The sequence below is a fragment of the Lygodium microphyllum genome, unplaced genomic scaffold, assembly GCF_053477565.2.
Source record: "Lygodium microphyllum isolate KBCC unplaced genomic scaffold, Lygodium_microphyllum_v1.1.10 scaffold_64, whole genome shotgun sequence".
NCBI classification, from domain to species: Eukaryota; Viridiplantae; Streptophyta; class Polypodiopsida; order Schizaeales; family Lygodiaceae; genus Lygodium; species Lygodium microphyllum.
The window spans coordinates 655,654-683,491 of NW_028229547.1; the positions used below are offsets into that span (position 1 = coordinate 655,654).

At 39.9% G+C, this 27,838-nt stretch overlaps 1 protein-coding gene across 1 annotated transcript; it reads right to left on the bottom strand.

Annotated features, from left to right (window-relative positions):
* Nucleotides 1–563: 563 nt before the first annotated feature.
* Nucleotides 564–4,840, bottom strand: LOC148008840 (BTB/POZ domain-containing protein At5g48800-like). Its single transcript, XM_087673995.1, has 4 exons — nucleotides 4,492–4,840; nucleotides 3,614–3,683; nucleotides 2,099–3,322; nucleotides 564–1,567 (listed from the first exon to the last, which is right to left on the bottom strand). The coding sequence occupies exons 1-4, from the start codon at nucleotides 4,578–4,580 to the stop codon at nucleotides 1,022–1,024; spliced, it is 1,929 nt and encodes a 642-aa protein (XP_087530121.1). The 5' UTR covers nucleotides 4,581–4,840; the 3' UTR covers nucleotides 564–1,021.
* Between the last annotated feature and the right edge of the window lie 22,998 nt (nucleotides 4,841–27,838).

Below are 27,838 nucleotides of genomic sequence, written 5' to 3' on the forward strand. Positions count from 1 at the left end.
CTTAAACAGAGTGCATCACAAGGAATTAAATAGCCCTTGATACTAAGATGCTGCAGACAGATTCACGAGTGAGAGAGAGGGCCCACATTCTATTCTTGTAGCCTTGTCCATGGATTCCCTGATATAAGCTGCAACTGGAATAGTAAAAATTAAAGCTTGGATAGCACTAGTAAATAATCCTAAAAGAATCATGGAGATGGGTGTGGTTAAAGGGACCAATGAATTGAGAACAGCTACTAATAACTCATCAGCCAATATATTTCTGAATAAGGGAAGACCAAGTGATAGGGGTTTAGTATAATCTTCCAGTATATTAATAGATAGCAGCACCGGATTTGGTTGGATGTACTTCCCAAAGTAACTGAGACCTCTTTTGTGTAGGCCAGCATAGAAATATGCAACTCATGATATTGTTTGTAGGTGTGGCCAACTCAATGGGGTAGGTTGGACGAAATTAAGTTATAGCCCTTGATACTAACATACAGTTGCAGACAGATTTGAGCGAGAGAGAGAGAGAGAGAGAGAGAGAGAGAGAGAGAGAGAGAGAGAGAGAGCACTGTGTCCCCTAACAGGACTTGCAAAACTATCATTGTTATACAGAGGGACAAGCACTGATGCAAATATTGTGTTTCTTTGTGATACAGGTAACTGTTCTCCTACAAATGAATGAGAAGGTTATGAGATACTGATACAGGTAAAATGACATACAAACCGGCTTCAAGTTTATCGAGAATGTACACATATCTTGGTACTAAATAAAACCAATTGAGCTTCTCAGTTGTATCAATGCATGCTTACAAACATAAATCTGATTTCTTGAATCTGCACGTCACATAATGGGCCTTGGATTTCTAAGGAAAACCCGACAGTTATACATGCTAAGGATTCTTCAGTTCTCTCAGGCAGAGGATGCAGTATCTTTTCTCAATCTGACATGTTGAATAGTGATGCACCTAGTCACGCAGGGAATGACACTGTTGAATCTGTGTTATAAACTGGAATTCATATCTGTATTTTCAAGCTAGGAGATGGAATGCCGTCTGGGTCTGCGAGAACGAACATCGGGAGTGCGGGGAGTCTTGAGGGCATTGTCATTGGAGCTGTTGCGCTGGAAGGGATTGAGCTTACCTAGCTTTTTTGAAAATGACTGGAAAAATCGGCTCTTTGGCTTCTCTCCATCCTGCTTAATATATCCTTGCACCACTGCCTCAGGCTTACTGGCAAGGGGTGGTAGCTGTTGCTCTTGATCCTTCTCACCCGCTAGCTTCGTCTTCATCCTTTCCATCTGCAATTTTAATTCCCTGTTCTCCCTCTGGATGATTGCATATTCATCTCTTGGAGAAAGAGGCAGCCCTCTTTGCGAGAATTTCTCATCACTGTCAGCATTATTAGGTCCTGACATAGCATTCCTCAATCTAATTTGCTCGAAGTAGAGGACCTGAACCACAACTTGTACGGGTAATCTTTCATTTTGAGCAGCATGGGCACATGCCTCTTGTGAGAGCTTCTGGCAGTCCATCAAACTGCAAACCTTCTTTCTGTCTTGATCATTCAGTCCTGGGTGTGCCTGTACAAGACATTAGCAGGCCATTACGATATATGCGAAACTACGCTGTACCAGTGTGCATGTGTATATCTGTTTCTTTTTCGTTTTTTGGCAGGGTGTAGAGGGAGGTGAGTGAAACGGCAAGGTAGTTTCTCCATGCTGTCCAGGGAGCCCAGTAATTTTTAACAGTCTGAGACCTTAGAGAATTTCCACCAACTATTAGTGTAGAATCAATTCTACAAGGACTGGGATGTGAAAATGTTGGGTTGGAAACTGCAATTTCCATATCCACTGCATCTTAAATGCCATAATGATTCACCATACTGATATTAAGGCAAATCTCGAAGCATACTCACATCCATGTTTTCTTTGAGAAACTAATAGAAACAAAAAACCCCACACACGCAAACAATCTCAAGGCATGCACACTAACTTAATATCTGCATGCAGAGTGCTGGAGAACACATTACAATGATTTAGAAGTAAGACCTTAACTGCAGATACTAGAGTGCTTCATGTTTAAGGACAAGAACTATGCTAAACATAAATTACCTTTAGGTATATGTCAATTGCCCGGTACAGCCCATCATCAACTACGCGAGCATATTCTGGCATCATCTCTGCAAAGCCAACAAACTTTGAAACGCTCAGGTTTGCATCTGGTGCTACTTCTGCAAGGTAGCAATCTAGCAGACGAGCTGCCTTCATCATAGAACTCTGGCCAGGTGACCCTGAGCTTTCATAGTCATAAAGAGCAAGGACATCTTGATCTTCCTCCCTCCCTTCTTGCTGCAAGAAGTTGGAGACAATGCGGGTGATGGTATCCAAGTCGAAAAAAGTATCACCGCTGTATGAATAGGAAGGGATGAGAAGGTCATCAACAGTTGCTTGTTCCAACTGCCATCCAATTCTTCTCTCCAGGTCAAGCCGGCATGCGACTGTTGTGTCAAGATATATAGCTATTCTCAACAAGGCAGAAAGGAAACTCACAGGGGTAACATTTTTCTCCGCAGGTAAAAGACTGACCAGAGTTTCTATCAGGATTCGTTGTTCGTGCTCAACTGATGTTGTAGACTCATGCACTTTGGGCTTGCTCCTGTTTCGTACATCAAGGGCATGCTTTCTCATGAGGCCTCTGAGCCATCTCTGTGCGTAATGTGCAATGGCAGCTCCAAGACTGTCATTGCGAATGCCCCGAGCTTTCATAGCAGATATGACTCTCTGATAACAATCTATTCGCAGAACTGACAACTCTTCAGCCCACCATTCAACAGACTTTCTCCTAGGGGTACTTTGTGTGAGCCCCCCTGGACTCCCTACTGCACCATTCATGTCTATTCTTCCAGAACTGCCTAGATCAGATCGAGAGATGCTAGGGGTCAATTGGTCCCAGCATGCTTTTGCAGCTGCAGCTTCCGCACATTTCCCAAGTATACCTGTCTCTTCTGCAACAGGCAGTAGACTTTCACATGCCTGCAGCACTGTGACACAATTCTGCAAGCTGCTCAAAGCCACTTCAGTTATGAATGTCTCTGTTCGTGAGCAAAGGTTCTCTTCTGCATACCCCTCCGACATATCCAGATACTCTGCTGCACATCGGAGAGCTGCCACATTCTTGGTGTCGATCTCAAAATTAATGCCATAGCAGAACTTCGCTGCAAGCTCAAAGGCTTCAGCACCACCAGGAAAATCTGGCAATTCGATCTTGGACAATTCAGGATCTCTTGCTTCAGCAACGAGTCGGCGAATCCAGCCACACCGTGACACGAGAGGGAACTTTGTCCCCAAAGCATGAAGACACATCCATCAGTACCCAGCTTCATGGGATTACAATCTCTTGAATCAGAAAATGAGAGATCAGACTAGTGGTGCAATCAAATGTGAAGTACGTGCAAGGAGAGCGCCTAAAGGCAGCCCCAACAGTATCTAAATGATGTGGTAGCCAGAAGAAAACGCTATGATCAACTGGACAAATGAATGTACGATTGCAGTAAGATACAAGGATTCTTTGATTGAACTGCATCGGTCTGCATAAAGACGGCCTTGCAGTTGGGTTGCAGTGTGTACCTTATGAAGGGAATAGGCGATGTCTCCAACGATCACTGTGACATCGCTAGGAATATCTTGGGAGAAAGCCCTGTGGAAAGTGGGCAAGACGTATAAGATAATGACAAGTTCTTAAATGCATGTCTGAGATCATATCGTCACTGTATCTATGCATCATAAAGTTTAGCTCATTTTCCATTATGGGGAACTCTCATAGATGTTGATCCCAAGTAGTAGAGTCAACATGGTTTCAAGAAGAGGTGGTAGAGTATCAACATCATGAGCTGTTGCACGTGATCAGATATAATACTGTGGCAATGGTGAATCAGTTTTAATAGTGCGATTGTAAACAAAGAAGTCTGATCAGATATAGTGAATCAGCCAATGTTGATAACAAGAAGTTTTAGACAGTTTCCTGCCATAATTCACACATTGTGAATTATACCAACATCATGAACTTCTGCAGGCGATGACCTGCAACCTAGCTAGGTACAGTTGGGGGCAGGGCAGCCGGCTGAAACCCCAACACAGCTAGCTAGGGATGCCGTGCCTCTTGAGCAGCAGCTCATGGTGTTGAGCACTATATTTATAAATAGTGGATCAGCTGTTATTGTTGATGCAAGGGTGCTGTGCCCCGGCAGTCCACTGCCACCGACCGTGCCTAGCCAGGGATGCGGTGCCTCTTGAGCAGAAGCTCGTGATGTTGAGCACAATATTAATAAATAGTGAATGGGTAGTTGTTGTTGTTGATGCAAGAGTGAACAGCGGTATAACATGCACCAAATGGTGAATCAGTTATCGTTGATGCAAGGGTGGACAGTGATATAGTAATATACACCGAATAATGAAACAGTTATAGTTGATGCAAGGGTGAACAGACGTATAGTTATGATAAGCACCAGTCTCCTGTCCGGCGATGGGTTGCAGCGGAACTATTATACTTCATAGCAGTGGAGGAGGTCATGTCTTGCTTGGTCATGACGCCCATAATGACGGAGAGAGAGGCAATGCTGCTGCAGCTGGGAGAGAGGAGGGTTGTGGGCCGCAGGATGGCGGGGGGATCAAAGGCGGGGGGTGAAGGGAGGAGTGAACATGCGATCCGAGGTCATGGGGCATGGTCAGTCAGGAGGAGGACGGAAGCTGTCGGAGAAAAGCGCCGTCCAGCAGGGGAGATGACGGAAGGAGATATGAGTACGAGACGGAATGAAAACGAGTACAATCTACAGAGAGGCACAGAGAGACTCGCGAGACCGGGGCGGGGGGGGGTGGGAAGGGGGGTCGATGTGCGAGTTGCCTTTGCATCTGTCCCGTCCACATATTTTCCTTAATTTTCCACGTACGCTTTTTGGGTTTTGTTATTTTCTTTATTTTCTGTTTTCTGGGATTCTTGACGTGGGCGGGCCCCGCTACCTCTGGCGAGGATGTGGCTCGCGTTGGAGGAATAGATCCACGGATGAGATGGGGGCGGGCCCTCACATAATCCGGCCAACCTACCACCATCTCCCAAGTCTGTTCGCACCAAAAAAGAAACCTCTCCCTCGGGCCTCTCTGTCTCTCTGTCTCTCTCTCTCTCGCGTCAACTCCATCTGCATGCGCCCGACACATCTGCCCATTTCTTTCTTTTCGCACCCCAGGCCCCAAACTATAGTCCTCTAGAACAAGCATCCCACCTAATCATTCTGCCTTTCATTAGAGGAGCCCTCGCAGGCTCGCACATGAGGTATGCGGGACCCTTCTCACAAAAAGCCTAAAGGTCGTTAAGCGCTCGGGCATGCGCATGTACACTACTTTGTGAAGTTGATCCCTTGGAGCCGCCTGGAAGTTCATGGTTTTCACTCAACCCCAAGCTTGTGAGGAGAGAGAAGCAAACAAAAGGAAATAGCAGCTGAAATGAGGCTCGTTACACTCCCCGCCCACGGCTCGCCTCCACGCCCAAGCAAAAACATGACAAGTGTTTTTTCATTAAAAATATAACATGGTCTGATAGGTATTAAACCCTGGCCAATGACTTCCAACTTGTATGATTTAACTAGTGGGCCACACACAAATGTTGTGATGGTTCCGTCATGATTGTTAGTGTGTAAACGTTTGGTTGGACACTTTTGCCACTGCCCTAGCCATCCGGAGCAATGTGTAACCAACCTAAGTATACTAATATCCAATGGAGGTACACCACATTCATCAACTCCAACTAGTCGAAGTACCTCGATTTTTGGAGCTGCTTCATCCACTCGACACAACCCCAAGATTTGTGCTAGCAGCAATGGGCCTCCCTAGCCCTCAAAGTCCTTGGCATCATGGACCTGCACAACAAACTAGTGATTGAGTAGACTTAATCAGGTAACTTGTGCATGGCGCGCCCCTAACATTATAGGGTCATACCATGCACAAGTAATTATTAGACTATTCTAAAGTCTTGTAAGTAAAGTAATCCCCTTTTGTAACAAATACGAGGATAAAGAGAAGGTGCCACTTGCACCTTACTTTACTTGCTATCCTTCCAGAAAGTATAGCAAGTCTACACATGGCATGGCCCTTTGTGATGTGCTGTTGGATTTGTAGCTCAAGGTCCCCCCAATTACCACAAGGAAAACCTATCCCGATGTGAACCAACAATATTCACCACATGGAGCTCTTTTGTACAAAAAGGCCATGCCAAAATAGATGTTTCAAGACGGTTAGACTAGCCCTTCATGTGTGTCAATTTGGATAGGTAGATTGTAGATTGGTTCAACTAAATTGACTCACAACAGTTCATCATCTACACAGCCTTTGAGTGATTACCTCTACCTCTACCTCCAATGAGGGTTGCTCAAAGTATCGCACCCGCTATTGTGCCCTTAAATTCACTTGTAAAAGTCACAAACCCACAAGATATGTTTTCACTATGGTATTTATCCTACTACATTGTTTTCACTACAAATTTCAATCTACAACAATCATGCCAACAAAGGTTTAAAAAGCTAAATATGGGCAAAATGGGGAATCAATTCCTCCACGTTTGCAAGAGTAGGGGCCAATAGATCTAAAGGGTCAAAATTTTAGAATGGTTATAAAATTCCATAAGTTTGGAGTTGCATGACATGTGAAGGATAAAAAATATAATACATTGCAAAAATTAAAAAATTTGTTTATTCACTAGCTATGAACATCATGGAATGTTGCTCAAATCATCTCTTCATCCCCTACCCCCTAGAAGCCCCTTTCCTTCTCTTCCCTCACATAAGAGTTGTGTTGTTTAGATATCTAGAGGCCATTTGTCTAATTTTTTTGGATTCAATTTCAAAACGTCCTCTTCACACACTTAGAGACTTTCTATCCAACTTTTCCAACTCACTTGACATCAAACCTTTGTTTCTAAAAGTAACTTGTATGCAATATTTGTGCCCTTAGTGTTAATGTTGAATTTTTGAAAATTGAAAGAAAATAATTTGATGGGGCTTGTAAAGTTGCTAGTTGAGAATTGTGACCCTACCTAGCTTAGACTAGTATGTTAGTAAAATTTGGGCAATTTAATTTAAACATGGAAATAGGTAGCACATATTTATATAAAAATCCCAATTGTCTAATCTGATCACATTCAAAAATGAGGGCTAAGAAAGAAGTTTTATTCAAACCATCCTTTTCCTACCATCTAGCGAGAATTGTGAAGTCCATGTCACTCTACACTTTAACTAGTTCACAATTTATCTAGAATCCTAATGTCCTTCTTCACTTTATACTAACCCCTTGATCCTAAAGTGGTGGCTCACTTTACATTGTATCTAATTTACAACCCCCCTAATTATTCTACTTTATCACCCCTTCATCCCTAACCCTTGGAAGTCCCTTTCCTTTATCTCCTTCTCTCATTTATCTTCTAGACTCTATTTCTCTCCTTACTATCATCATCCTTTATTCCTCTTTTAGCTCATTCATCCTCCTTATAGTTCTTGGACCCCACCATTCCTACAATAGCACTTGTCTCAAGCCTTTTCCATCACATGTTGGCCATCCATTCCACATCTTCCTTCCTATCCATATCATTTACTAGGACCTTCCCATCAATCACAACTCCATGCTACAATTCAAAGTACTACATTGTCTAGAAAGATTGGTCACTTTGCTTTTGTAAATCATTCAAACATGCATTTGACAAGACCTATTACATTTCGTAGGCCCAATCTTCTATTGGCATTTGGAGATCTTTCCTCAAAGGCCTACATAGTTCTTGGACAACATATGTGAGCATCAATTATTTTGGTCTTTGCCTCACCTTTCCAAATAAATATGACATTTTGAAGATTGATAAGGTAAACATAGTTCATTTCTTGCAAAAAGGTTCCTCTACATAAATACACCTAAAACATACATAAATACACATTTTTCATTAGAATGGCATTGTATTTAAAGAGTCCCTTATTATTACCCCTATATTTAGACGACATATATATGTACATATGTATGTATGTATGTATGTATGTATGTATGTATGTATGTATGTATGTATGTATGTATGTATGTATGTATGTATGTATGTGAATGTGTGTGTGTCTACATGTGCATGTGTATGCACCTGCATGAGTATATGTGTATGTAGTGCAATAGTTCCCATATTTTCAAATTTGAGTCCACCCAAGTTCAAGTCTTGGGTTTGTGGGATATGACTTTAGAGCATCTTGGGAGTATTCATACCACATTAAAACCTCTCTCTCTCTCTCTCTCTCTCTCTCTCTCTCTCTCTCTCTCTCTCTCTCTCTCTCTCTCTCTCTCTCTCTCTCTCTCTCTCTCTCTCTCTCTCTCTCTCTCTCTCTCTCTCTCTCTCTCTCTCTCTCTCTCTCTCTCTCTCTCTCTCTCTCTATGCACGCTTATAAAACTTTATATTTCTAGTGGAAAAACTTAAAGATGTAAAATTTCTAGCAAAAAGGGAATGCAAAAATTCATTACAAAATTCTACAATCTTAAAGAAGTAATTGACTAGTAGAACCAATCCATGTTAAAAAGTTAAAATTGGAGTGATCTTTTTCTTCCCTAATCAATTAGTTGGGAATGTGTGCTATAAAATCAACAATCTTATAAAATCAAGTTACTCAAATAAATTATGGATTTTCTCTAGATTTTCCTCAAAAAAAGAAGGGAAACCAAGCTAAGTATATTTTAAAAGAATTCTGAAAGATATGTATTGTGATAGTTAGGTAGAAGAGCAATACAAATAGTTGTTATACAACCATAAGCCATTTGCACATGAGTTTTCCCCCATGAGATGAATGCATCCCCTCTATTCCCTATTACTCCTTGGTTTCTTTTGACAAATGTATACATGAACATGTGATTTACTAGTATCTTGTTCACCTCTTTTAAATGTTTGAGTTGTAGGCAATGACATTCCTAGGTTTGTTGAAGGAGATAGCTCTCCATCAAGAGAAGTTATTGGACACTAATTTGTAAGAGAGATTGCATTTGATCTAGAGAAGTTGTTGGACACTATTCATAGAGTGACTAATTTTGCATTTCTAACAAGCATTAGGAAATTCTCTAAAGCCACACAAAAATGTTAACTTTTCTCAACATTTCATTAGTCAAAATGAGGGTGGGTTGTTCTATATCATAGAAAACACAAATGTTGAGTCTAACTTTAGCACCAATAGGTAAAATTGTGATACCTTCCTAAGAAGTTGAGCAACAAGATGCCATTAATATACCTAGATTCACCATTGGAGGAGGTGACAAAGGCATAACATACTATGAATCATCTATTTCGAGCGTGTATGTGTGTTGATGGTGTTTTTGAAGGCAAAATACTTACCCTTTTATGGCACATGTGATTGTAGCAAGAGTTTAGCTATTGTGATCTATGGTTTATTCTAGCTCATAATTAGAAGTTGGCAGTTTTTGTGGATTGTTTGCAAATAAGGCAAAGAAGAAGAATATGTGCATAACAAGCTTGCTAATGGAACATTTTGGTAGCCCAAATACAATAATGAAACCTTTTTCTTACCATGCCTAATGCAATAAAGATTCAATATATTATGATAGCAATTAGCATTCAACTAAGATGAAATTGTTGGACTTGCACAATTACTTTTTCATCTTGTTATGTTTTTTGTTGAATATAAACATGTTCAACATCTATGAGATAGTTTGGAAATCAATCAAGGTAAAATCACTACAAATGGATGTTTTTCCCCTAAGATAAGACACAACATACACCCAAATGCCCACAAAGAGAGAGAGAGAAAGAGAGAGGTTGTCTCCCCTACTAATAGTAATTGAGAGAATGGGAAAAACTTGCATTAGTATTGCCCCTATGCACAAATAGGATAGCCCACAAGCTGATGGACAAGAGTGGGATATGTAGCTTGATAATAATGGGACCCTCCTTCTTAGTGCCCTTACTAAGGAGGAGGACCATACAATTGTTTGAGTGGGCAAAAGTCTTGACTTTTACAAACACACCATGTGTATGCACATGTCCAACAAAATTATGCATCTACTAAGACGTGAATCCACAACCTTCACGAGTATGAACCTAAATTTCAATCACTAAGGCCACCACCTTTAGTGCTTGTTCACAAGTCTTTCTTTATCAACCAATATGTAGACTTTTAGATTATATACACCCCAACATGCTACCCAATGTGTGTGTCTATGCTAATGGTTGCAAACTCGCAAAAGCCCAAGGGCCAAGATGATGTGATTGCTCAATTCATGCTACACAAACATCAAGTGTATCCCTATTAATTCTATGAAAGCAAAGATCCTCATTAAATAGACATATGACATGGTTTTTCATGGAAATCTCCTTGAAATTTTATTGAAACTAGGAAAAACTTTCATGATCATGTAGATTTGATTGACATTTAGTTGACACATATTGTACTTTCTTATTGCAAGTTTATAATAGCTTGTATGCACAGAAATACTTATAGGGTTCTCAATTCTCTTTTATAAAGCCTACACAAGTTGTGACTAACAATTTAGGCACTCCATAAATTGTTAAAGCATGTTGATGCAAAGGGAGTGAGCCCTAAAGTGAAAGCATAGAGCAAAAGCAAGAGATATTGTGGAAGGAGAGAGAGAGAGAGAGAGATGTGGGAAGTCCAGCCGTCACAATGTGTGACCATCCTTCTCTTTATTTAAATGTCAATCAAAGAATAAAGAACAAAGTGACAGTGATAGTGGGCCCCACCACCTATAGTATTTACGTGTGCAGGTAACTAATACATAGTGTGGGTACTGTTAGTGTAACTAATACATGGGCGGTTAGGAACCGATGCCTTTACCCCCAACAACCTCCCACTCAAAGGTGAATTTGCCCCTAGTGAGAGAAGAGAACAAGAAAAAAGTAATAATGTACAAAATGTACATAAGTATAATAGGATAAGGAAAGATATCATCTCATCCAATGCCCATCAACTTCCTAAGGAATGTAAAGTCCTCCGATGAGAGACTTTTAGTAAGCAGACCTACAAGATTTTGGTCAATTGAGATATTGACAAGCTCAATGGACTTGTCCTCAATGATCTCTTGAATAAAGTGGCAACACACATCAATGTGCTTCATCTTCGCATGGAAGACCAAATTTTTGGCCAACTGAATAGTACTCATAGAATTCGAATGCAGCATAGGGGCCACATCAGTAATGTTGCCAAGGTATCGGCGTAACCAACAAGCCTCCTTGAAAGCCTTAGTGGTGGTTGTAACATACTCTACCTCGATAGTAGATAGGGCTATGTATTTTTGCACCATGGGCATCCAAGAAACATCATCTCTAGCGAAGGTGAAGACAAAGCTAGAGGTGGACTTCCTATTATCTACATGTCTTGCATAATCAAGGTCAATGTATTCCATGACTCTTGTATCCTAGCCACCATAATAGATGCACATAGCTATTTTGTTGTTCAGGTATTGCATGATACCTTTGATAGCATCCCAATGTCATCGACCAAGTGCAACCACGTAGCGGGCCACAACATCCACTGCAAATGCTATGTCAAGGTGAGTAGCTATCATGGCATACATCAAACTATCCACTGTGGATACATAAGGGATCTTGGCCATCTCGGCCTTCTGCCCTTTAGACTATGGACAATCAATTTGACTAACATTTGCATGATAAGGTAAAGGATAGCCAATAGGCTTAACATCCTATAGATGAAACCACTCAAAGACCTTCTAGATGTACTTCTTCCATGACAAGTAGAGGAGCCTCTTAGAGAGATCACATATAATGTGCATCCCAAGAATATGTGAGGCATGTCCCATGTCCTTCGTCTCAAAGCTCATCTTGAGATAACCTTTCAAGGCATCTAGCTCATCACAAGCACTCCCAAACACAATCAACATATCATCCACATAGAGGATCAAAATCATAAGGTTGCTATTATGAGCCTTATTTATGTATAACTATGGATCCATATCACTACGAGAATATCCATGTGAATGCATAAAAGCATTAAAATTGTGGCACCATTCCCTAGGTGTGTGCTTAAGGCCATAAATGCTATTTCTCAATCTGCACACTAGGTGGTCCCTGCCAGGTTCTGCAAAGCCCTTAGGCTACTCCATGTAAATCTCATCATGTAAGTCCCCATGAAGAAAGCCATCTTGACATCCATCCAATAAAGATCCAAGTCAAGCTAAACAACCAAAACCGATACTAGACATAGGGTATTAATCTTCACAATAGGAGAAAAGACTTCATTAAAGTCCACACCATGCTTCTACTTGAAGCCCTTAGCAACCAATCTAGCATTATCTGCCAGCTTGGGACATCCAGGGGTAATTTTCAACTTATACGCCCACTTGCATGGCAAAGCATGCTTTCCACTAGGCAAAGGAACCAAATCACATGTATGATTTGTTTATAGTGAGTTATACTTTGATTACATGGCCCTCTCCCAAGAGTGACAATCATCTCTACACATGGCCTCATCATAAGTAAGAGGCTCACCAATATCTGTCACCATAACATAATTCCTAGAGGGCTCAAACTGCGCAGGCTATCATCTATCTCTAGTAGACCACCTCAAAATAGGTTGTGGGGCCTAAACATCCTATGGATCGTCAAGGACCTAGGCCACTGGAACATTGACCACTGCTCACATCAGCTATCTAGCTAGCTAGACAATAGGGGCTCCTTGTGAAATATCACCCTACATACCTAAACGACATGCTCAAGCTGCTTATGCATTTTCTCCTCATGGAAAATCACATCATGGTTGTGGATAACCTTTGAGCCTGCAGATCCCATAGGTGATAACCCATTTAACCTGCATCTCCATAACCAAGAAAGATGCATTTCTTAGACTTAGGATCTAGCTTATTGTGCTTTTCCTTGGATACATGGTAGAAACCCTCACAAATAAAGACATGCAAATGAGCACATGAGGGAGGTTTGCTCGACCATACCTCCTCTACAACCTAATAGCCAAGAGCAACACATGGGGACCAATTTATCAAGTGTATGACAATAGTAACTACATCAGCCCAAAAATATTGTGGTAAGTTTGCTTGGCTAAGCATACTATGAACTCACTCCTAAATTGTCCTATTTATGCATGCAGTCATACCATTTTGGGTAGGGTGTATGGGGTAGTCAACTGATGCTTAATACCCCTTTTGTCACAAAACTACTCAAAGGCTTTAGAGACATATTCACCTCAATTATCTGACCTTAGGCATTTTAGTCTATATCCAAACTAGTTCTCAACTAAAGCAAGCCAACACAAAAAGGTGGCCAAGACTTCTGATTTTTGCTTAATAGGATATGCCCAGACCTTATGCATATAGTCATTGATGAAGGTAACAAAATACTTCCCGCTACCTAATGACTTGCAGGGCATGGGACCACATGCATCCTGATGAACAAGAGCTAGAGGCTCGCCCATGCATGTTATACTAGAATTTTTATGCATATTACATTTTTGCCTCCATATAAACAATGATCATAAGACAAAGCACGTATAGTCAAGGAGTAGAAGATATTGCAAATGAATAAGAATTTTCATTCCTTTCAAGAACATGTATCCAAGGTGATGATGCCAAAGAGATACGTTTGGAACTCCATCCCATTGCCAAAACATGGTCAACTGACCCAGATACACGCAAGAGGTAGAGAGTATTGGACTTAGCACCACGTGTAATGATAAGATTTTAATGGTAATTTTACATGACGAATCACCAGAAGACACTACATAACCTGCATCATCCAAGGTACCAGCAAAGATAATGCTCTTTGTGAAAGCCGGTACATGATGTACATCATGAACAGTAAGCATGCAACCTAGACCATACAACTGGAGATTACCAATACCAACTATCTCTAGTGCCAGGTCATTACCCAAATGGATAAATCTAGTCAAAGTACAATAGGAGTGGAACCACTTTCTATGAGGGGTCACATGAAAGGAAGCCCCTGAATCTATCAACCAATACTAAGTATACCCTAAGCAAGTATTAGTTAGCTATGAAGTATCAAGAGAAGAATCTACAAGTATGAAATCATCATCAAAATCAATCTACACGACATTAATCTCTTCAATCTTAACACTGGACTTGGTAGGGACGATGTTGTGATCATCATTTTTTACTTTACCCTTTCTCTTTTCCTTGCTCTTGTCCTCACACATTTTATGGAATTTTTGACATGTAATTTACCCTTGCCATTTTCTTGCGCTTGTCCTCACGTATGTTATGGCACTTTGCTAAATATGTCCTACTTTTTTATAGTAATGATAAGTCAATGAGGACTTACATCCATGGGACTTACTGCGAGACTATCCTCGTAACTGAGAACGGAGACCGCTAAGAGTGTCAAGGCATGAGTGGTGCAAGAAGCATCGACGTTCTTTTTGTTAACCTCTTTATTCAAGAGTACACCCTCTACATCCTACAACTTCAGCCAATCAATATGTATTTTTACACACATAGCAATACAAAATATATCCCATGATTCAAGCAGTGTAGCCAAGAGAAATAAAGGGGAAAGATTAATAGTGAATTCAATTCTCTGTGAAGACAAAAGGATGAGAATAGAATGAAAATCATTTAAGTGGGCTAACATGGAAGTTCCCTCCTTCATGCAAAGGTTCATGAGTTGCTTGAGCTAATACATCTGAGAAGCAGGGCTCTACTTGTCATCATAGACATTGCAAATCTTATCCCATAAGTCCCATGTGGATTGCCCATCAGAGACAACATTATAGAACACCAAGTTGGAGAGGGATAATATGATGGTAGACTTACATAGTTCATATAATTTATTCTCTATATCAATATGTTCAAGCTTGACACCCTCATGTTTCAAAGGCTTAACCTATATTTTTTGCACTAAAACTTGCCAAAGTTGGGCCTTCCAATAGCTATAGTTGGTGCGATCCAACTTGTCAATATTAAAGATAGCACTATCATTAGAATCACTAGTCATCATAATGCGACTAGGTAAATGCATAAAATGGAAAAACATGTGGCTATAATAACCTACAAATCAGTCCCAAAACCACTACTATATCAAGCTAAAAACAAGGGGTACTAACCAAGTAATGATTTGTCCACAAACTCAATAAAAAGAACTATCAAATCAAGGTGACTTCTCACACAAACAATGTCGTAATTTGCAATTATAGCATGATCCAAGATCCAAGTAGCACATATTCGAACAGATTTGACGACCCAAATAACTTGCAAAGCTCTTATAGAGCAGTAATAAAGGACCATACGTAACAGTGGATGACAACCAGTGTGAAGAGTCAAAGCTCTGATCTTAGCTTAAACACATGTAAAGAGCATAACCAAGCATGTAATATCAATGGTATATCCCAGTGTGGCATCCAAAGTGCTTAGGAAGCATCCAATAGCAACAAGCATACAAGATCCTTGATAAAAGAGCATTCGGCCTTACTTATTATAGCAATAATAAACCTCTGTAAAAGTGAGAAAAAGAGTGCTTAAATTAGTTGCATAGCATTCCAATACATTGGCATAACATCCCCAGATGATCTAGCATCAAATAGACATACCAAAAAGCATAAGTGATCTCTAAACAATGAGTGAAGTGCAGTCCAAATAGTATGACAACAAACTGTCATAAACCATGAGGCAATGGTTGATCCTGAGAGCTTCAAATGATGTGTAAGATTACAAGACCAATGTTGTGGAAGAGTTTGAAGGTTCCCAAGTGCCGGGAGTAGTGCCAAGAGCTGGAGGATGGGGCTAAGAATGTCAAGTAGTGGGCAGCCGTAACATGCACAATTCATGTTGTTGCTACTCCTTCTACTAGTATTGAAGCTTTAAAATTACTCTAAGAAGTTCAAATAAACTAAATGATGCCCAAGAACAAGCTTCAAAAGGGGGGGGGGGGGGGGGGAGAAGCTTCAAACATTTGAAAAAATGCTTTGGGAATCATTTTCAACCTAATGTCCTTCCTATTTATCTTGTTTTTTGAAAGAATATCTATAGCCATAGACATGAATTTATTGAGATCTAATTTCTACCACACAATACGTCAAATAAAAAATTAAATGATTGCATTACTATGGATTGAAATTTCCTAAGACACACATGAAAAGGACAAGTGGATAATTTCCAATAATTTAAATTTTCGCACATACACATATACACGCATACATGACATTGCATGTACGTGTACCTCGCCCTCATGCATGGTGTAAACACCAAAAGTTAGGAGAGTTCTATTTACCTCGTAGCCACTCAAGAGAATAACATGTTTTAGTACTATCTAGGTATCTTTAGGGGAACCTATGGACTCTCCATTTAGGTTGACTTGCATAATGTAGGGTATTCCTTGACCCCTTAGCCCTGTCAACACCTTAACATAGTAGCTCGTTATTAGAGAATGTAAGGTAGAAGGTCTACCACTAGGGTATGAGACAAAAGGGTTTAGAGAGAGTGAGATACACATAAGGAAGAAAGAAAGAGTATTCAACTTTTAGATGAAGTGAAAGACATTGCTAGAGGTGCAATCCAATGGTTCTATTCCATCTATGGTCCAGCACTGCAACTCAATACATCCATATAAGATGCCTATATCATAGGCATGCAAACACACAGGATGATTTCCTAACACATAAAGTGAGACTATAGCTCAAAAATCCTCTAGCATATATCAAGTTCTCTACTATACATAGACCAAAATCAAAGACATGTACCTCATAAATCCATATATACATCCAAATCTATACATAAATCTTGTATAAATCCATACATAAATATTGTATTACAATTTTATTATAGCAAGAGGAACACACTCCTTGATGCCCATAAATCTCATAAAATCTTGATATTTGATGTCTATTCCATGTCTACTCATAGATGACAACAAGAATCAAGCATTTAAACACTTGAGAATCCTTGTTTGAGCCTCCAAATGTCATGAACCACTTGCTTCCCTATTTTACCCTATACTATAAAGTCAAAAGCAGCCCATACACTCTCCTCTTTGCCACTCAATGCATGAATCCCATCACCTCTTGCTACCCCTGAATGCTGTAGCCTTTTTTCCCTTTGTCTTTCTCCAATTGCATGCCTTCCACAACTAGCAAATAGGTCACGAATAGCAACAACCCTTTCATGTTTAGATGGCACCAAAAATGTATTTGCTACCCTCTCCTACACTACACACTTTCTTCTTTTTCAAACCCTGAAGTTAGTCACTTAAGTGACTTCACAAGTCTTTACTCCAAGTCACACCTCAAGGTGACTTTCTAGACTCCATCATGCTTGATTAAATGAACTCTTCCACAAGTAAATTATTAAGTCAAGTCTACTAGAAGACTAACATTATTAGTCCTATAATGTATTTAGGTACAACTACCAAGCTAAGCAAACCAAAACATGTAGAATTAACATTGACTTTATTCTTTCAACAAACTCCATAGGTTCAAAGTCTTCATCTCCATCCTTTGATTTAACCTTATCATCAATACTGTAATGAGTGGCCATCTCTAGATCCTCCACCTCACATGTTTCAAATTTGTGCTGCTTAAAGAGCTTGATCCACTTACCTGCTATAGGAAGTCACGATGCAATTCCATCCAACTCACTAAGTAAATAGTTAGTATTGTCATGTACATGTCATATTACATATGGATCAAACCACTACTTCAAAACCTTGCAAATAGCAATGTGCTAGTTTCTAAGCTGCTATCATAAATCAACACCCAATCATCCTCTTATATTGCCCTTGGTATTAGTAAATTCTTCTTATCAAACCTCTTCTTGTTCTCTCTACTCAACCCTTCTTGCCAAGGTAGCACACTCCTCGTAGCAACCATCTCCTCAATCGATATGATGGGTTTCCGACCATACATAGATTCAACATGCATGAAACATGTCACTACACTATGCTTCGTATTGTCAATCCATAATGCAAATGGTAACATCCTTGGCCACTCCTTAATCTTGCCTCTACACACGTTTGCTAGTGCCTTAATAATAGGCAAGTGTCCACTTTTGCTCTAGCCATTACCTTCTAGATTGTACGCTATACTTAGTGCCAACTTAAATTCCCAACCATGAGAAGAACTCACAAGCAGCATCTAAATCCAATTCTCCTTTGTCACATGTAACCTTGCCAAAACATCCATATAAGAAAAACACTTGTTCCAAGAGAAAAATATAGACAACCTATATTCTTTGTACTGAGAGGCCTTTCCTCCACATGATTTGTTAGATCTTCATGTGCAAGTACAAGATACTATATCTACTAGAGACCTATTGGCATTCTCACTAGATCAACAACCCATTTATAGTGCATGGGCAATGGATAAGTTAGCTGTGATCCATCTCTATGTCTCATGGCAGAGTACATCTAGCTAGTATTGCTCCACAAAGTGTGTTATATGCTTATACATACTCTACCACCAATAAATTCTTGCATAATCAATACCTTATGAGTAGCTCTATTCCCAATGACTCACAATGGAGCCCCATTCTTTTTCTTTGCATGCTTCTAGAGATAACCTTCTTTCAAGAAAAATCCATATGATTTTCTTTATTTTTAAAAAATACTCTACATTTGACCATTGCAGATGATTAACACAAATAGTTAAGAATTGTATTGCTCTTCTACCATCTCTACTCCCCTAACACAAGCATATGAAAATCCATCATCAATCACTTTTGTCTCCATCCTTATTGTCACAATGCATAGCTGCCCCAAGATAACTAGATAATTACAAGTATACTTCATGAAAAAATGATGTACATTGGGGCAAGCAACATAAATTTCACTAGGCAAGTTATTCGTAGCCTGCATTCTCCAACCATGGTCTACATCCACCACTCGCCAACCATTATTCTCATGCAAACTACATGTCATAACATTGATTTCAAATGCATGATCCAATAATAAAATACATGGAGTTTCCTATTTATCTATCTTCGCAACTATTTTAGTTGTAGCTCTTACCCAATGTGTATGTGAATAATGACTTCTATTAATAAAACTACCTTTCTCTTCTTCATGAGACTGATGCTACATAACATCTCTATGAGTAGTGATGTTCACAATGAAATTCCCATTACATCACTCTTTCCATCCTCAATCACCCCAACTTTAAGTTCAGCCCATTTTCAAACAATAATGGAATCATTAGCAAATTTCGAATAAATACCTTGAGAATCTAGTTCCTCATCAACATGCATCAATGCCTGACTAGACTTTTCCATAAATTATCATTTTCTCTTAATTATATAAATTATTTCATCATGAAACTCATGCTTAACAAGACCAAGTACCTCACCAAGCATAAACTCGATCTTGCTACCAAGGATGCACTCCTTAATAATTTTATCATATTTGTAGTGTCTTAATGTGTGATTGTAGCTTATACCTAGGTTGCTTGCCTCTCTTCTTTCCAACTAGCTTTTTATCCTACACTACATCTTTCATTATGTGTTCAAGAATTGCTTTTTTAGAAGCCTTCAACTACTCCATTTTACTTTGTGTCATGTGTTGCTTTTTCGAAGTACCTACAACCTCATTATCTCTTCTCTTTTTCTCTACAATAGCATCCATGTTCTACACTTTTGCCAAGTATACATAAGCTGTAAATGAATCCATCAAGCATCCCATCCTATGATACTCCGTATATTCTAACTAGCACATGACAATTCAACCTTAGCTATTTTTTCCTTTTCTTCATAATCTAAAGCAAAAGACCAAACTTTAGATTTCTCAATAGCCTTGCATGTACTAAGAGAACCAAGAGATTCCTCCATTTGCGAGGGCTATATGTAACAACTTCTATAGTGTAAATGTATTTCTTGCTGCTAATTTCTCAAGCCATTTCTCCATACTCCCTTTACCAAAATTTAGTTCATGAGACAATCTTGTCTCTCTTGAATGAAATTTTCCATCTTTCCAAAAAATAAAATTTAGACCTTTGCATCACAATAAGCAACACAATCACACTTTTCATTCTTAAGATTCACTACAATGGTATGAAGATATATTGATGATCATTTCTTATGCAAATTGGTGCAATCGTTAATTGCATCACTATGTTTTATGCTAATAGCAAGGGCATACAAAGAAAAAAAACATCAACAAGAACCTAAGCCCGATATTTTTTGAGAAAACAAGCGAAAGAAAATGAAAGAGAGAGGGAGAGGACTTGAAGCTTTGTGTGTGTGTGTGTGTGTGTGTGTGTGTGTGTGTGTGTGTGTGTGTGTGTGTGTGAGAGACCACCACTTGCGAAGGAGGAGAGGAGTGCAAAGGAGAAAAGGAAGGGAAGCCAAGAAGGAGAAGGGTTTCTTCTTCGAGCCTTTGAGGTAGGTACATTGTTTTCCTCTCTTTGTTTTTTGTATTTTCTTCTCTTTTCTTTATCTTTTTATTTGTGAAGAGATGCATTGAGAGAGAGAGAGAGAGAGAGAGAGAGAGAGAGAGAGGGCAAGAAATAGAGGAGGGAGAGAAACAAAAAAGGAGAGAGAGGAAAAAGAGAGAGAGAGGAGGGAGGGAGAGAGAAACAAAGAAAGAGTGGGGAAGAGAGATAAAAAGAGAGAGGAAGGGAGAGAGAGAGAGAGAGAAGATGGGAGAGAAAAAAAGAGAAGAGTGAGAGAAATAGAGAGGCAGGGAGAGAAACAGAGAGATAGAGAGGGGAAGAGAAACAAAGAGGGAAGAGAGGGAAGAGAGAAAGACAAACAGAGGGATCGAGAGGTGTAGAAACAATTAGGGAGAGGGAGAAGAGAAATAAAAATGCAAAGGGCGAGAGAAAAATAGAGAGGCAAGGAGAGAAAGAGAGAGGAGGGAGAGAAAGAAAAACAAAGAGAGAGAGAGAGAGAGAGAGAGAGAGAGAAACAAAGAAAGAAGGGAGAAGAGAGAGTGAGAGGGGGAGAGAAACAAAGAGAAAGGGAGGGGGAATAGAGAAACAAAGAGGGGGAGAGAGGGGAAGAGAGAGAAAAATAGAGAGATTGAGAGAGTGAGAGAAAGAAATAGAAACAAAGAGAGAGAAAGAGAGAAAAATAGAGGGAGGGAGGGAGGGACAGAACCGCTTATTGCTTCAAGCATTTCAAACCAAGTGCAATAGCTACCTCTCACATAGCCGTATGCACTCTTACACCTATGAGTGTAGTGAGCTTACCTCCATGCTTGATTGAGTTGCCTCCTCCCTCAAGCACTCTGGTAGCTCCACAATCCAAGGTACAAGCTCAAGCAAGCTTGATCCTCAAGCTCCAAGGTCTATACTCCATTGCCACTATGAGATAAGAGAAGAGAAGAAGAAGAAGAATAGAGGAGAAGATGGAGAGCTTCTCCACCACGGTCCCTCACCCTCATACACTCACTCCCTCACACTCCCTCTCTCAAGCACAAGCTCAAGTAAGCAAGAACAAGAACAAGAAGAGAATAGGAGAGCTAGTTTTGGCTAAAAACAAGAATGAGCTTCTTCATTCACTTTTTACATTTTATACAAAACCCTAATCTTAATCTCCTTTGGGCACCCATCCCTTTTTACATGACTGGCCATCTTAGCCAAGGTCCTCTTTTCCTATTTATATTGTGCCTTCATCCATGCCCATTTACATTTACAAATTGCATAGGAGGGAGCCTGCCACTCTTTAATAAGGATTTAAAGTGCGCTTTTATATTTAAGATGTACCTTTTCTCTTTTGCACTTGCCTTGAACTTTTAATGTTGGCCTTGCGCTTTTGGCCTTTTATCCTCCCATTTCTTCAGTTGTGAGGCCGCCTTTTTCCACTTTGCCTTACATATTTTAAATTTTATTTTTGCTTTCTTTGCATTGGGGTTAACATTAACCCCCTCCTAGTCAAGTGCCAGTCCCATGGCACTCACTACAGTCATTGATGAGGGCTTGAGTGGTTGAAGGGTTGCTCTGTGGGTCGATGATGGGGCTTTATGGAGATTGGACGAGGAGAAGAAGCATAAAAATTGGATGATAGATTGCAGAGGCCGAGAATAGATTTAATTGGGTAGTGGGGGCCTTCGATGTCGATTGTTGCCATTGTTGAGTATACCTTTTTTTTTAAAAAAGTACACTACCTAGGGTTGTGTCTACCTCATTGTGCAGTGTTGTATGGTATCCATTGCTAGTGAAACTAGGAGTTTGGTTGAACCCCTCAGGAAAGCCTGTGGTGTTGTCCCACGCTTAAGGACCCTGTTTGTGTATAGGGGAGGTGTTGTGGGTGTGACTTAGGGAAATAGGTCTAAGCACAAACTCCTTAGGTGTGTCCTACACTTGATGTTCCCTAACTCTGAAGTGGGGGGACAGGAAGAAGGGCTAGGGGGTTAGACATGGAGCCAACTCTTACCAAGGTCACCAGACATGCCTAACTTGAAGACCCCTAGGTGCAATTTTTGTGGCACTCTGATATACATGGATGGGAGGGAGCATGCTAGACATCATCTGGATACTCTATAGTAATTACATTTCAAGGGGGCCTAAGAGATTTTCCAAGGAATGCATAGCTTGGCATGGAGCCCTTTTCTCTTCTGATTGTACTTGTTGTGTCCACAGAAGGGGCTTGGTTCCTGTACTCATTCTTTTAGTCTCTTCGATTCCTCCACCCTTTGCAACTCTATGTTTCCTTTGGAGGTGGATTGAGTTCTTCTTAAGGGGATTTTGAGAGTGACCTTTTTATCTCTCCTTGACTTGATAGTTTTTTAGCCTTGCTACTCACTGATTGACTTCTTGTGCTTGTTGTTGAGATGGTTGGTCATTCTCCTTTTTATTAGTAACTCTCTCCATGTTTTCTTGCTACTAAAAGTGAGATGGTTGGGCTTACTGGGGTGGGAGAGCGATGCTCCTCTCGGATTGGTGAGCTAAGATTCAACGGTCTAGAAAATGATTACAGCAATAACTCTTAGTCTTGTATCCCCATAGAGACCCATACTAATCTACCAAACGTGCTATCCCTCAGACCACATGTTTAGGATGCTATAGAGACCAGAACAAACTAGTTAGAGTGGCTGTTAAACACACGAAATAATTAGGAAAGTGTGTGCTGCATTGTATTGTTTTCATTGGATTTGCACACTATATTAATCAAATATTTGATATGCATTTTTAAAAAAGTTAAAAGCCTGATTTTGCATATCTTGAAGAGCCCACTACTAGCATCTGAGTGCCAATAACATTGAGGATTGCTTTAAATAACAAGGAACTCACCCATTTGATCGATGTCCTAGTTGCTTAAGAAGTCAGCAATATGTCGAGAACTAGTGCCAACTTGGAAAATAACAAGCTTGACTTGGGAGAATTCCCAGTCGACACCCATCAACAACTGATGACCCGGTATGACTTGCAAACCAAAATGGCGCATCATGGTAGACTAGTCGAGAATATCTTAGCCGATCTAGAGGAGGAGAGAAGGTTGTCAAGGGAAGCACTACAAAGCATGGCCGCCTACAACTGAGAGCAACGAGCTCAAAATCTGACACAAGGCATAGAAATGCATGAAGTCCAATGTGTCTTAGCTCTCGCCAATAGAGCCAGGATAGGACCGAATGCTGAGAGGGAGAGAGTCTTAGAGACTGATCTTATGCTAAGCGAGCTTCTCACGAAGCAACTCTTAGACAACATAGCTACACAGAGCAAAGCGGAGCAGCTCTAGAGACTATGTTGCTAGCAGGACTAGGAGTCACCCTGAACTCTAGGAGTCAGACCAAGATACCTATGGTTGCTAAGTAACTCGACAAATATCAGCTCGACAATGACCCATACAGCTTTGTGGAGTGCAAGGCAAATGGCCTCGTGGACCTTGCTCAGTGTGCACAAGCTTTTGGACTTTGTCTAGGAGACAAAGGACGGATGTGGTACACTAGTTTAGACAATGTCAAACGCAATGACTTTAATACCCTGAAGAGTCTCTTCATCAAGAGATTCTCTAAGGCGGGATACTCTGACAACCTCATCATTAGATTGATGAATTTCGGTTAGAAGGACAAGGATGATATCTCAGACTACATCACCCACATGCAGAGTCTCTTTAAGAGAATCCCAATCGCAAAATGACCTAGCGAACGAGTGATCTCCACCATGTGCCTTGGTGAGCAACTCAAGCCTACAAAGGGATGTGCTAGCTAGGGACACAACATTAATATTCCACTTACAGCCATAGAAAATAGAGGAACTATAGAATGCATGCACTTAATAACCGAATCACCATTAGTCACACAAACAGTTAGAACACAAGACATCAAAGACATACTCCAAAAATATCAAGCCCTACTTACAAAAAAGACAACTACTAACACTATCAAACTGCCAATTTTCCATGAGATTAGAAAATAAATAGCCAAGCCAATCAAGATGGCAATGCGAAGAAGGTCACCAATCAAAAATCAATATATAAATGATGTAGTGAAGGAGATGCTTTCATAGGGATTCATTTTACCATCTTCCAGTGATTGGGCCTCTGAACCATATCTCATTAAGAAAGATGATGGGACCTATAGGTTTTGCATCGACTTTCGCCCTCTCAACAAGATCACACAACATGATGTCTACCCGCTTCCAAGTCTAGATGACTTATTGGATACATTGGGGCACTCAAGTTAATTCACCTCACTTGACTTAGCATCTGGATATTGGTAGATTCCTCTAGCACTGAAGGTCGCTCACAAAATAGCCTTTCGAACAACGAATGGCTTATATCAATTCACCCAAATGCCATTTTGATTGAGTGATGTAGGTACCACATTTCAATGCATGGGCAATCATATTTTTGCAGATTTGATAGATAAAAGGGCATTAGTGATCTACTTGGATGACATTTTGATCCATACAAAAACATGGGAAGAGCATAAAGGGTTCCTGCAGGAAGTGTTACAAAGAATCCAGAAGTACAACTTGCAGCTTCAACCACGCAAATGCAGATTGGGAGCCACAAGCCTAAGGTTTTTGGGATTCATCATTTCGGCAGAGGATATCCGCATCGACCCAATCAAGATCAATACAATACAACAATTTCCACGACCTTGAACCATAAAGAAACTTCATAGCTTCCTTGGTTTGATCACATTTTCAATAAGATTTATACCAAATCTAGCAAGTAAGACATTACCCTTAAGAAATTTGTTGAAAAAAGGGCAAAAATATGAATGGACTAAACAATGTGAAGACAACTTTCAAAATCTAAAGGAAGTAATACAACATTATTGTACAGCTATCCGAATTTCAACAAAGCCTTCAAACTCCAGACAGATGCATCAAATGTTGGTTTAGGGGCAGTACTATTACATCAATATCAGGATGGGAAATGGCAACCTATCTCATACATCAGTCATGCACTAACAAAGTCAGAAGCAAACTATAGTACAACAGAAAAAGAGTTGTTAGCCATTGTGTGGCCACAAACAAATTACATCCCTATCTACATGGTAAAAATATTCTCATTGAAGCATATCATCATTGATACCAATGATGTAGAAAACACACCCGTCAAGAAGGCTATTATGTTGGATATTAGCTTTACAAGAATACAACTTTATCATCAAATACACTAAGGGTCAAGACAACATCATTGCAGATAGTTTATCAAGAATTCTAGAAATACAAAATACCCAGGTATGTCATATTCCCACTGATAAGAACACATTAGCATTAATGCAACCATCAGACCCCAAGATAGAAGCAATCATCTTGACAATAAAGAGGGACCCGACAAATAAAGTAACAAACTCATTCCAGTTAGGGGATAATTTGTTGTATTACATTCAAGACACAACACTAAGATTCTATGTCCCAGCTGCTTTAATACATACATATATGGAGTATTATCACACCAATCCCATGTTTGGACATTTGGGATTTCACAAACTACTAACAAATTTGAGAGCCAAGTACTACTAGTCGTCAATGAGACACACTGTCTCCGAGTATGTAAAATCATGCCATATTTGTCAACCATATAAGTCACCTCAAATGAAACATGGCAAACTACAACCAATCACAACCCCATTTGAACTCATAGGCTAGGACATCATTGGCCCTTTTCCACAATCCAAAGCAGGAAACAAATACATAGTAGTAGCAACAAATTATTTAACACGGTGGTGTGAAACACAGGCCTTACCAGATAGTACAGCAACAAGCATTGGAGAGTTCATGCTGAAGAAGCTCATTCTACAACATTCTTGCCCACAAAAAATATTGTTAGATCAGGGAAAACAAGTTAAAAGTGAAATAATGAAAGTTCTTTCACAAAGCATGGGCATTAAGCAGGTTTATACATCCCCATATCATTCGCAAATTAATGGCTTCACAGAAAGGCTAAACAGGACCATCAAACAGATGCTATCCACGCACATGGATCCACTACACCAAAAGTGGGATGGCATGCTACCATTTGTAACATGTGCATACAGGACATCAGTGCAGTCATGCTCTATATGGTCGTGATCCAATATTTCCCCCTGATCTAACAACCATGAAAATACAACCAAATCATAAGGACGCCATCAATTGGTATGCCTACATGTCGACATATTAGCCTATGCTAAGGTGTGCAGCTCAAACGAATTTGCAACAAGCCCAACAAAAACAAAAGAAGATCTATGATTCCCAACATGACCATCAAGAGTACAAATAAGGATATCTTGTAAGTGTCTACTTCCCAACAAGAAGAAAAGGATTATCAGAATCTTTTATTCATAGGTGGATAGGCCCCTTTGAAGTACAAGAAATATTGAGGCAATATACATATCGGCTGAAAAATATAGAAAGGGGAACCACTACAGTGGCACATGTCCAAAGGATCAAACCATACTTCAAGCCATTTCTCAAAGATAGCATATGACAGCAAACAACATCAGTTTGTGTCAATCCAATAGTTTTCCAAGCCCACCATCAACTTGTTGCACCAAATGGAACCAGGACAAAAAATCATTACATAGTTAACCATGAAATCCTAATACATCAAGCAGCAATAATCAGAGAACAACACTATACCAAAACAACAAGTGTGCAAGACATAGGATCGAGTGACGAGAACAGTAGACTTAGAACAGGGCAACCAATGCCCTTGCCTATTGAATCAACAACACTTACCGCTAAGCACCAGAGATGCAACGTTCACAACAGTCCCCTCTACAACCTCATCCAAAAAGGAAAAACTTATCTATCCAACAGGCATCCCAACGGATTCCCACCACAACAAAAAGTCCACACATAGTTCAAAAAAAGCAAAGACTAAAAAGCTTTAGATTCCCTTTTTCCCCCACACATGTCTTATCCTGCTTTTCAGGCGGAGATGTCATATATGATGATGTGGCAAGAGAGGATTGGGAGTCATCAGGTTCTCGGGATTGCCAGCATGGCGGTGAGAGGCGTTTCAACGGCTCAATTTGTACTTTCTTGAGATGACTCATGATGATGTATAAGATGAGAAAGAAAGAGAAAGGAAAGGGCTTTTTGGTGGATCTCAATACTTGTATTTTGGTTTGTGTTTTGGCCACACAACAGTACTTCAATAATTTAGAAAAATAAAATCTAACAAAATATCAAATTACTTAATTTTCATTGTATGGAATTATAATGAGCTCGAAAGTTTCAAAGTCAATTGGATTGAACCGATGAAAATGCACTTGCATCAAGCTCACTCCTCATATAGTATGAGATAGATGGATCAAGAACCTCAATTTTTTGTTGTATATCAAAGGAGAGCTCATGCATTACATACCTAGCAAAAGGAATGGAGATAGTGAGAATAAAAATAAAAGCATATTGGTTAAAAAATATAGTAAGTAAAAATAAATTTGGGTATATTATATCTCATCCCAACAAGAAG

What these genes read in the sequence shown, in the direction of transcription:
- LOC148008840 (XM_087673995.1), bottom strand. Translation starts at nt 4,580, where the DNA reads ATGGGCGTCATGACCAAGCAAGACATGACCTCCTCCACTGCTATGAAG. An exon ending in CATCGCCGGACAGGAGACTG is followed by an intron (nt 3,684 to 4,491) that starts GTGCTTATCATA and finishes CACTTTCCACAG; the next exon opens with GGCTTTCTCCCAAGATATTC. An exon ending in TCGCCTATTCCCTTCATAAG is followed by an intron (nt 3,323 to 3,613) that starts GTACACACTGCA and finishes TTGGGGACAAAG; the next exon opens with TTCCCTCTCGTGTCACGGTG.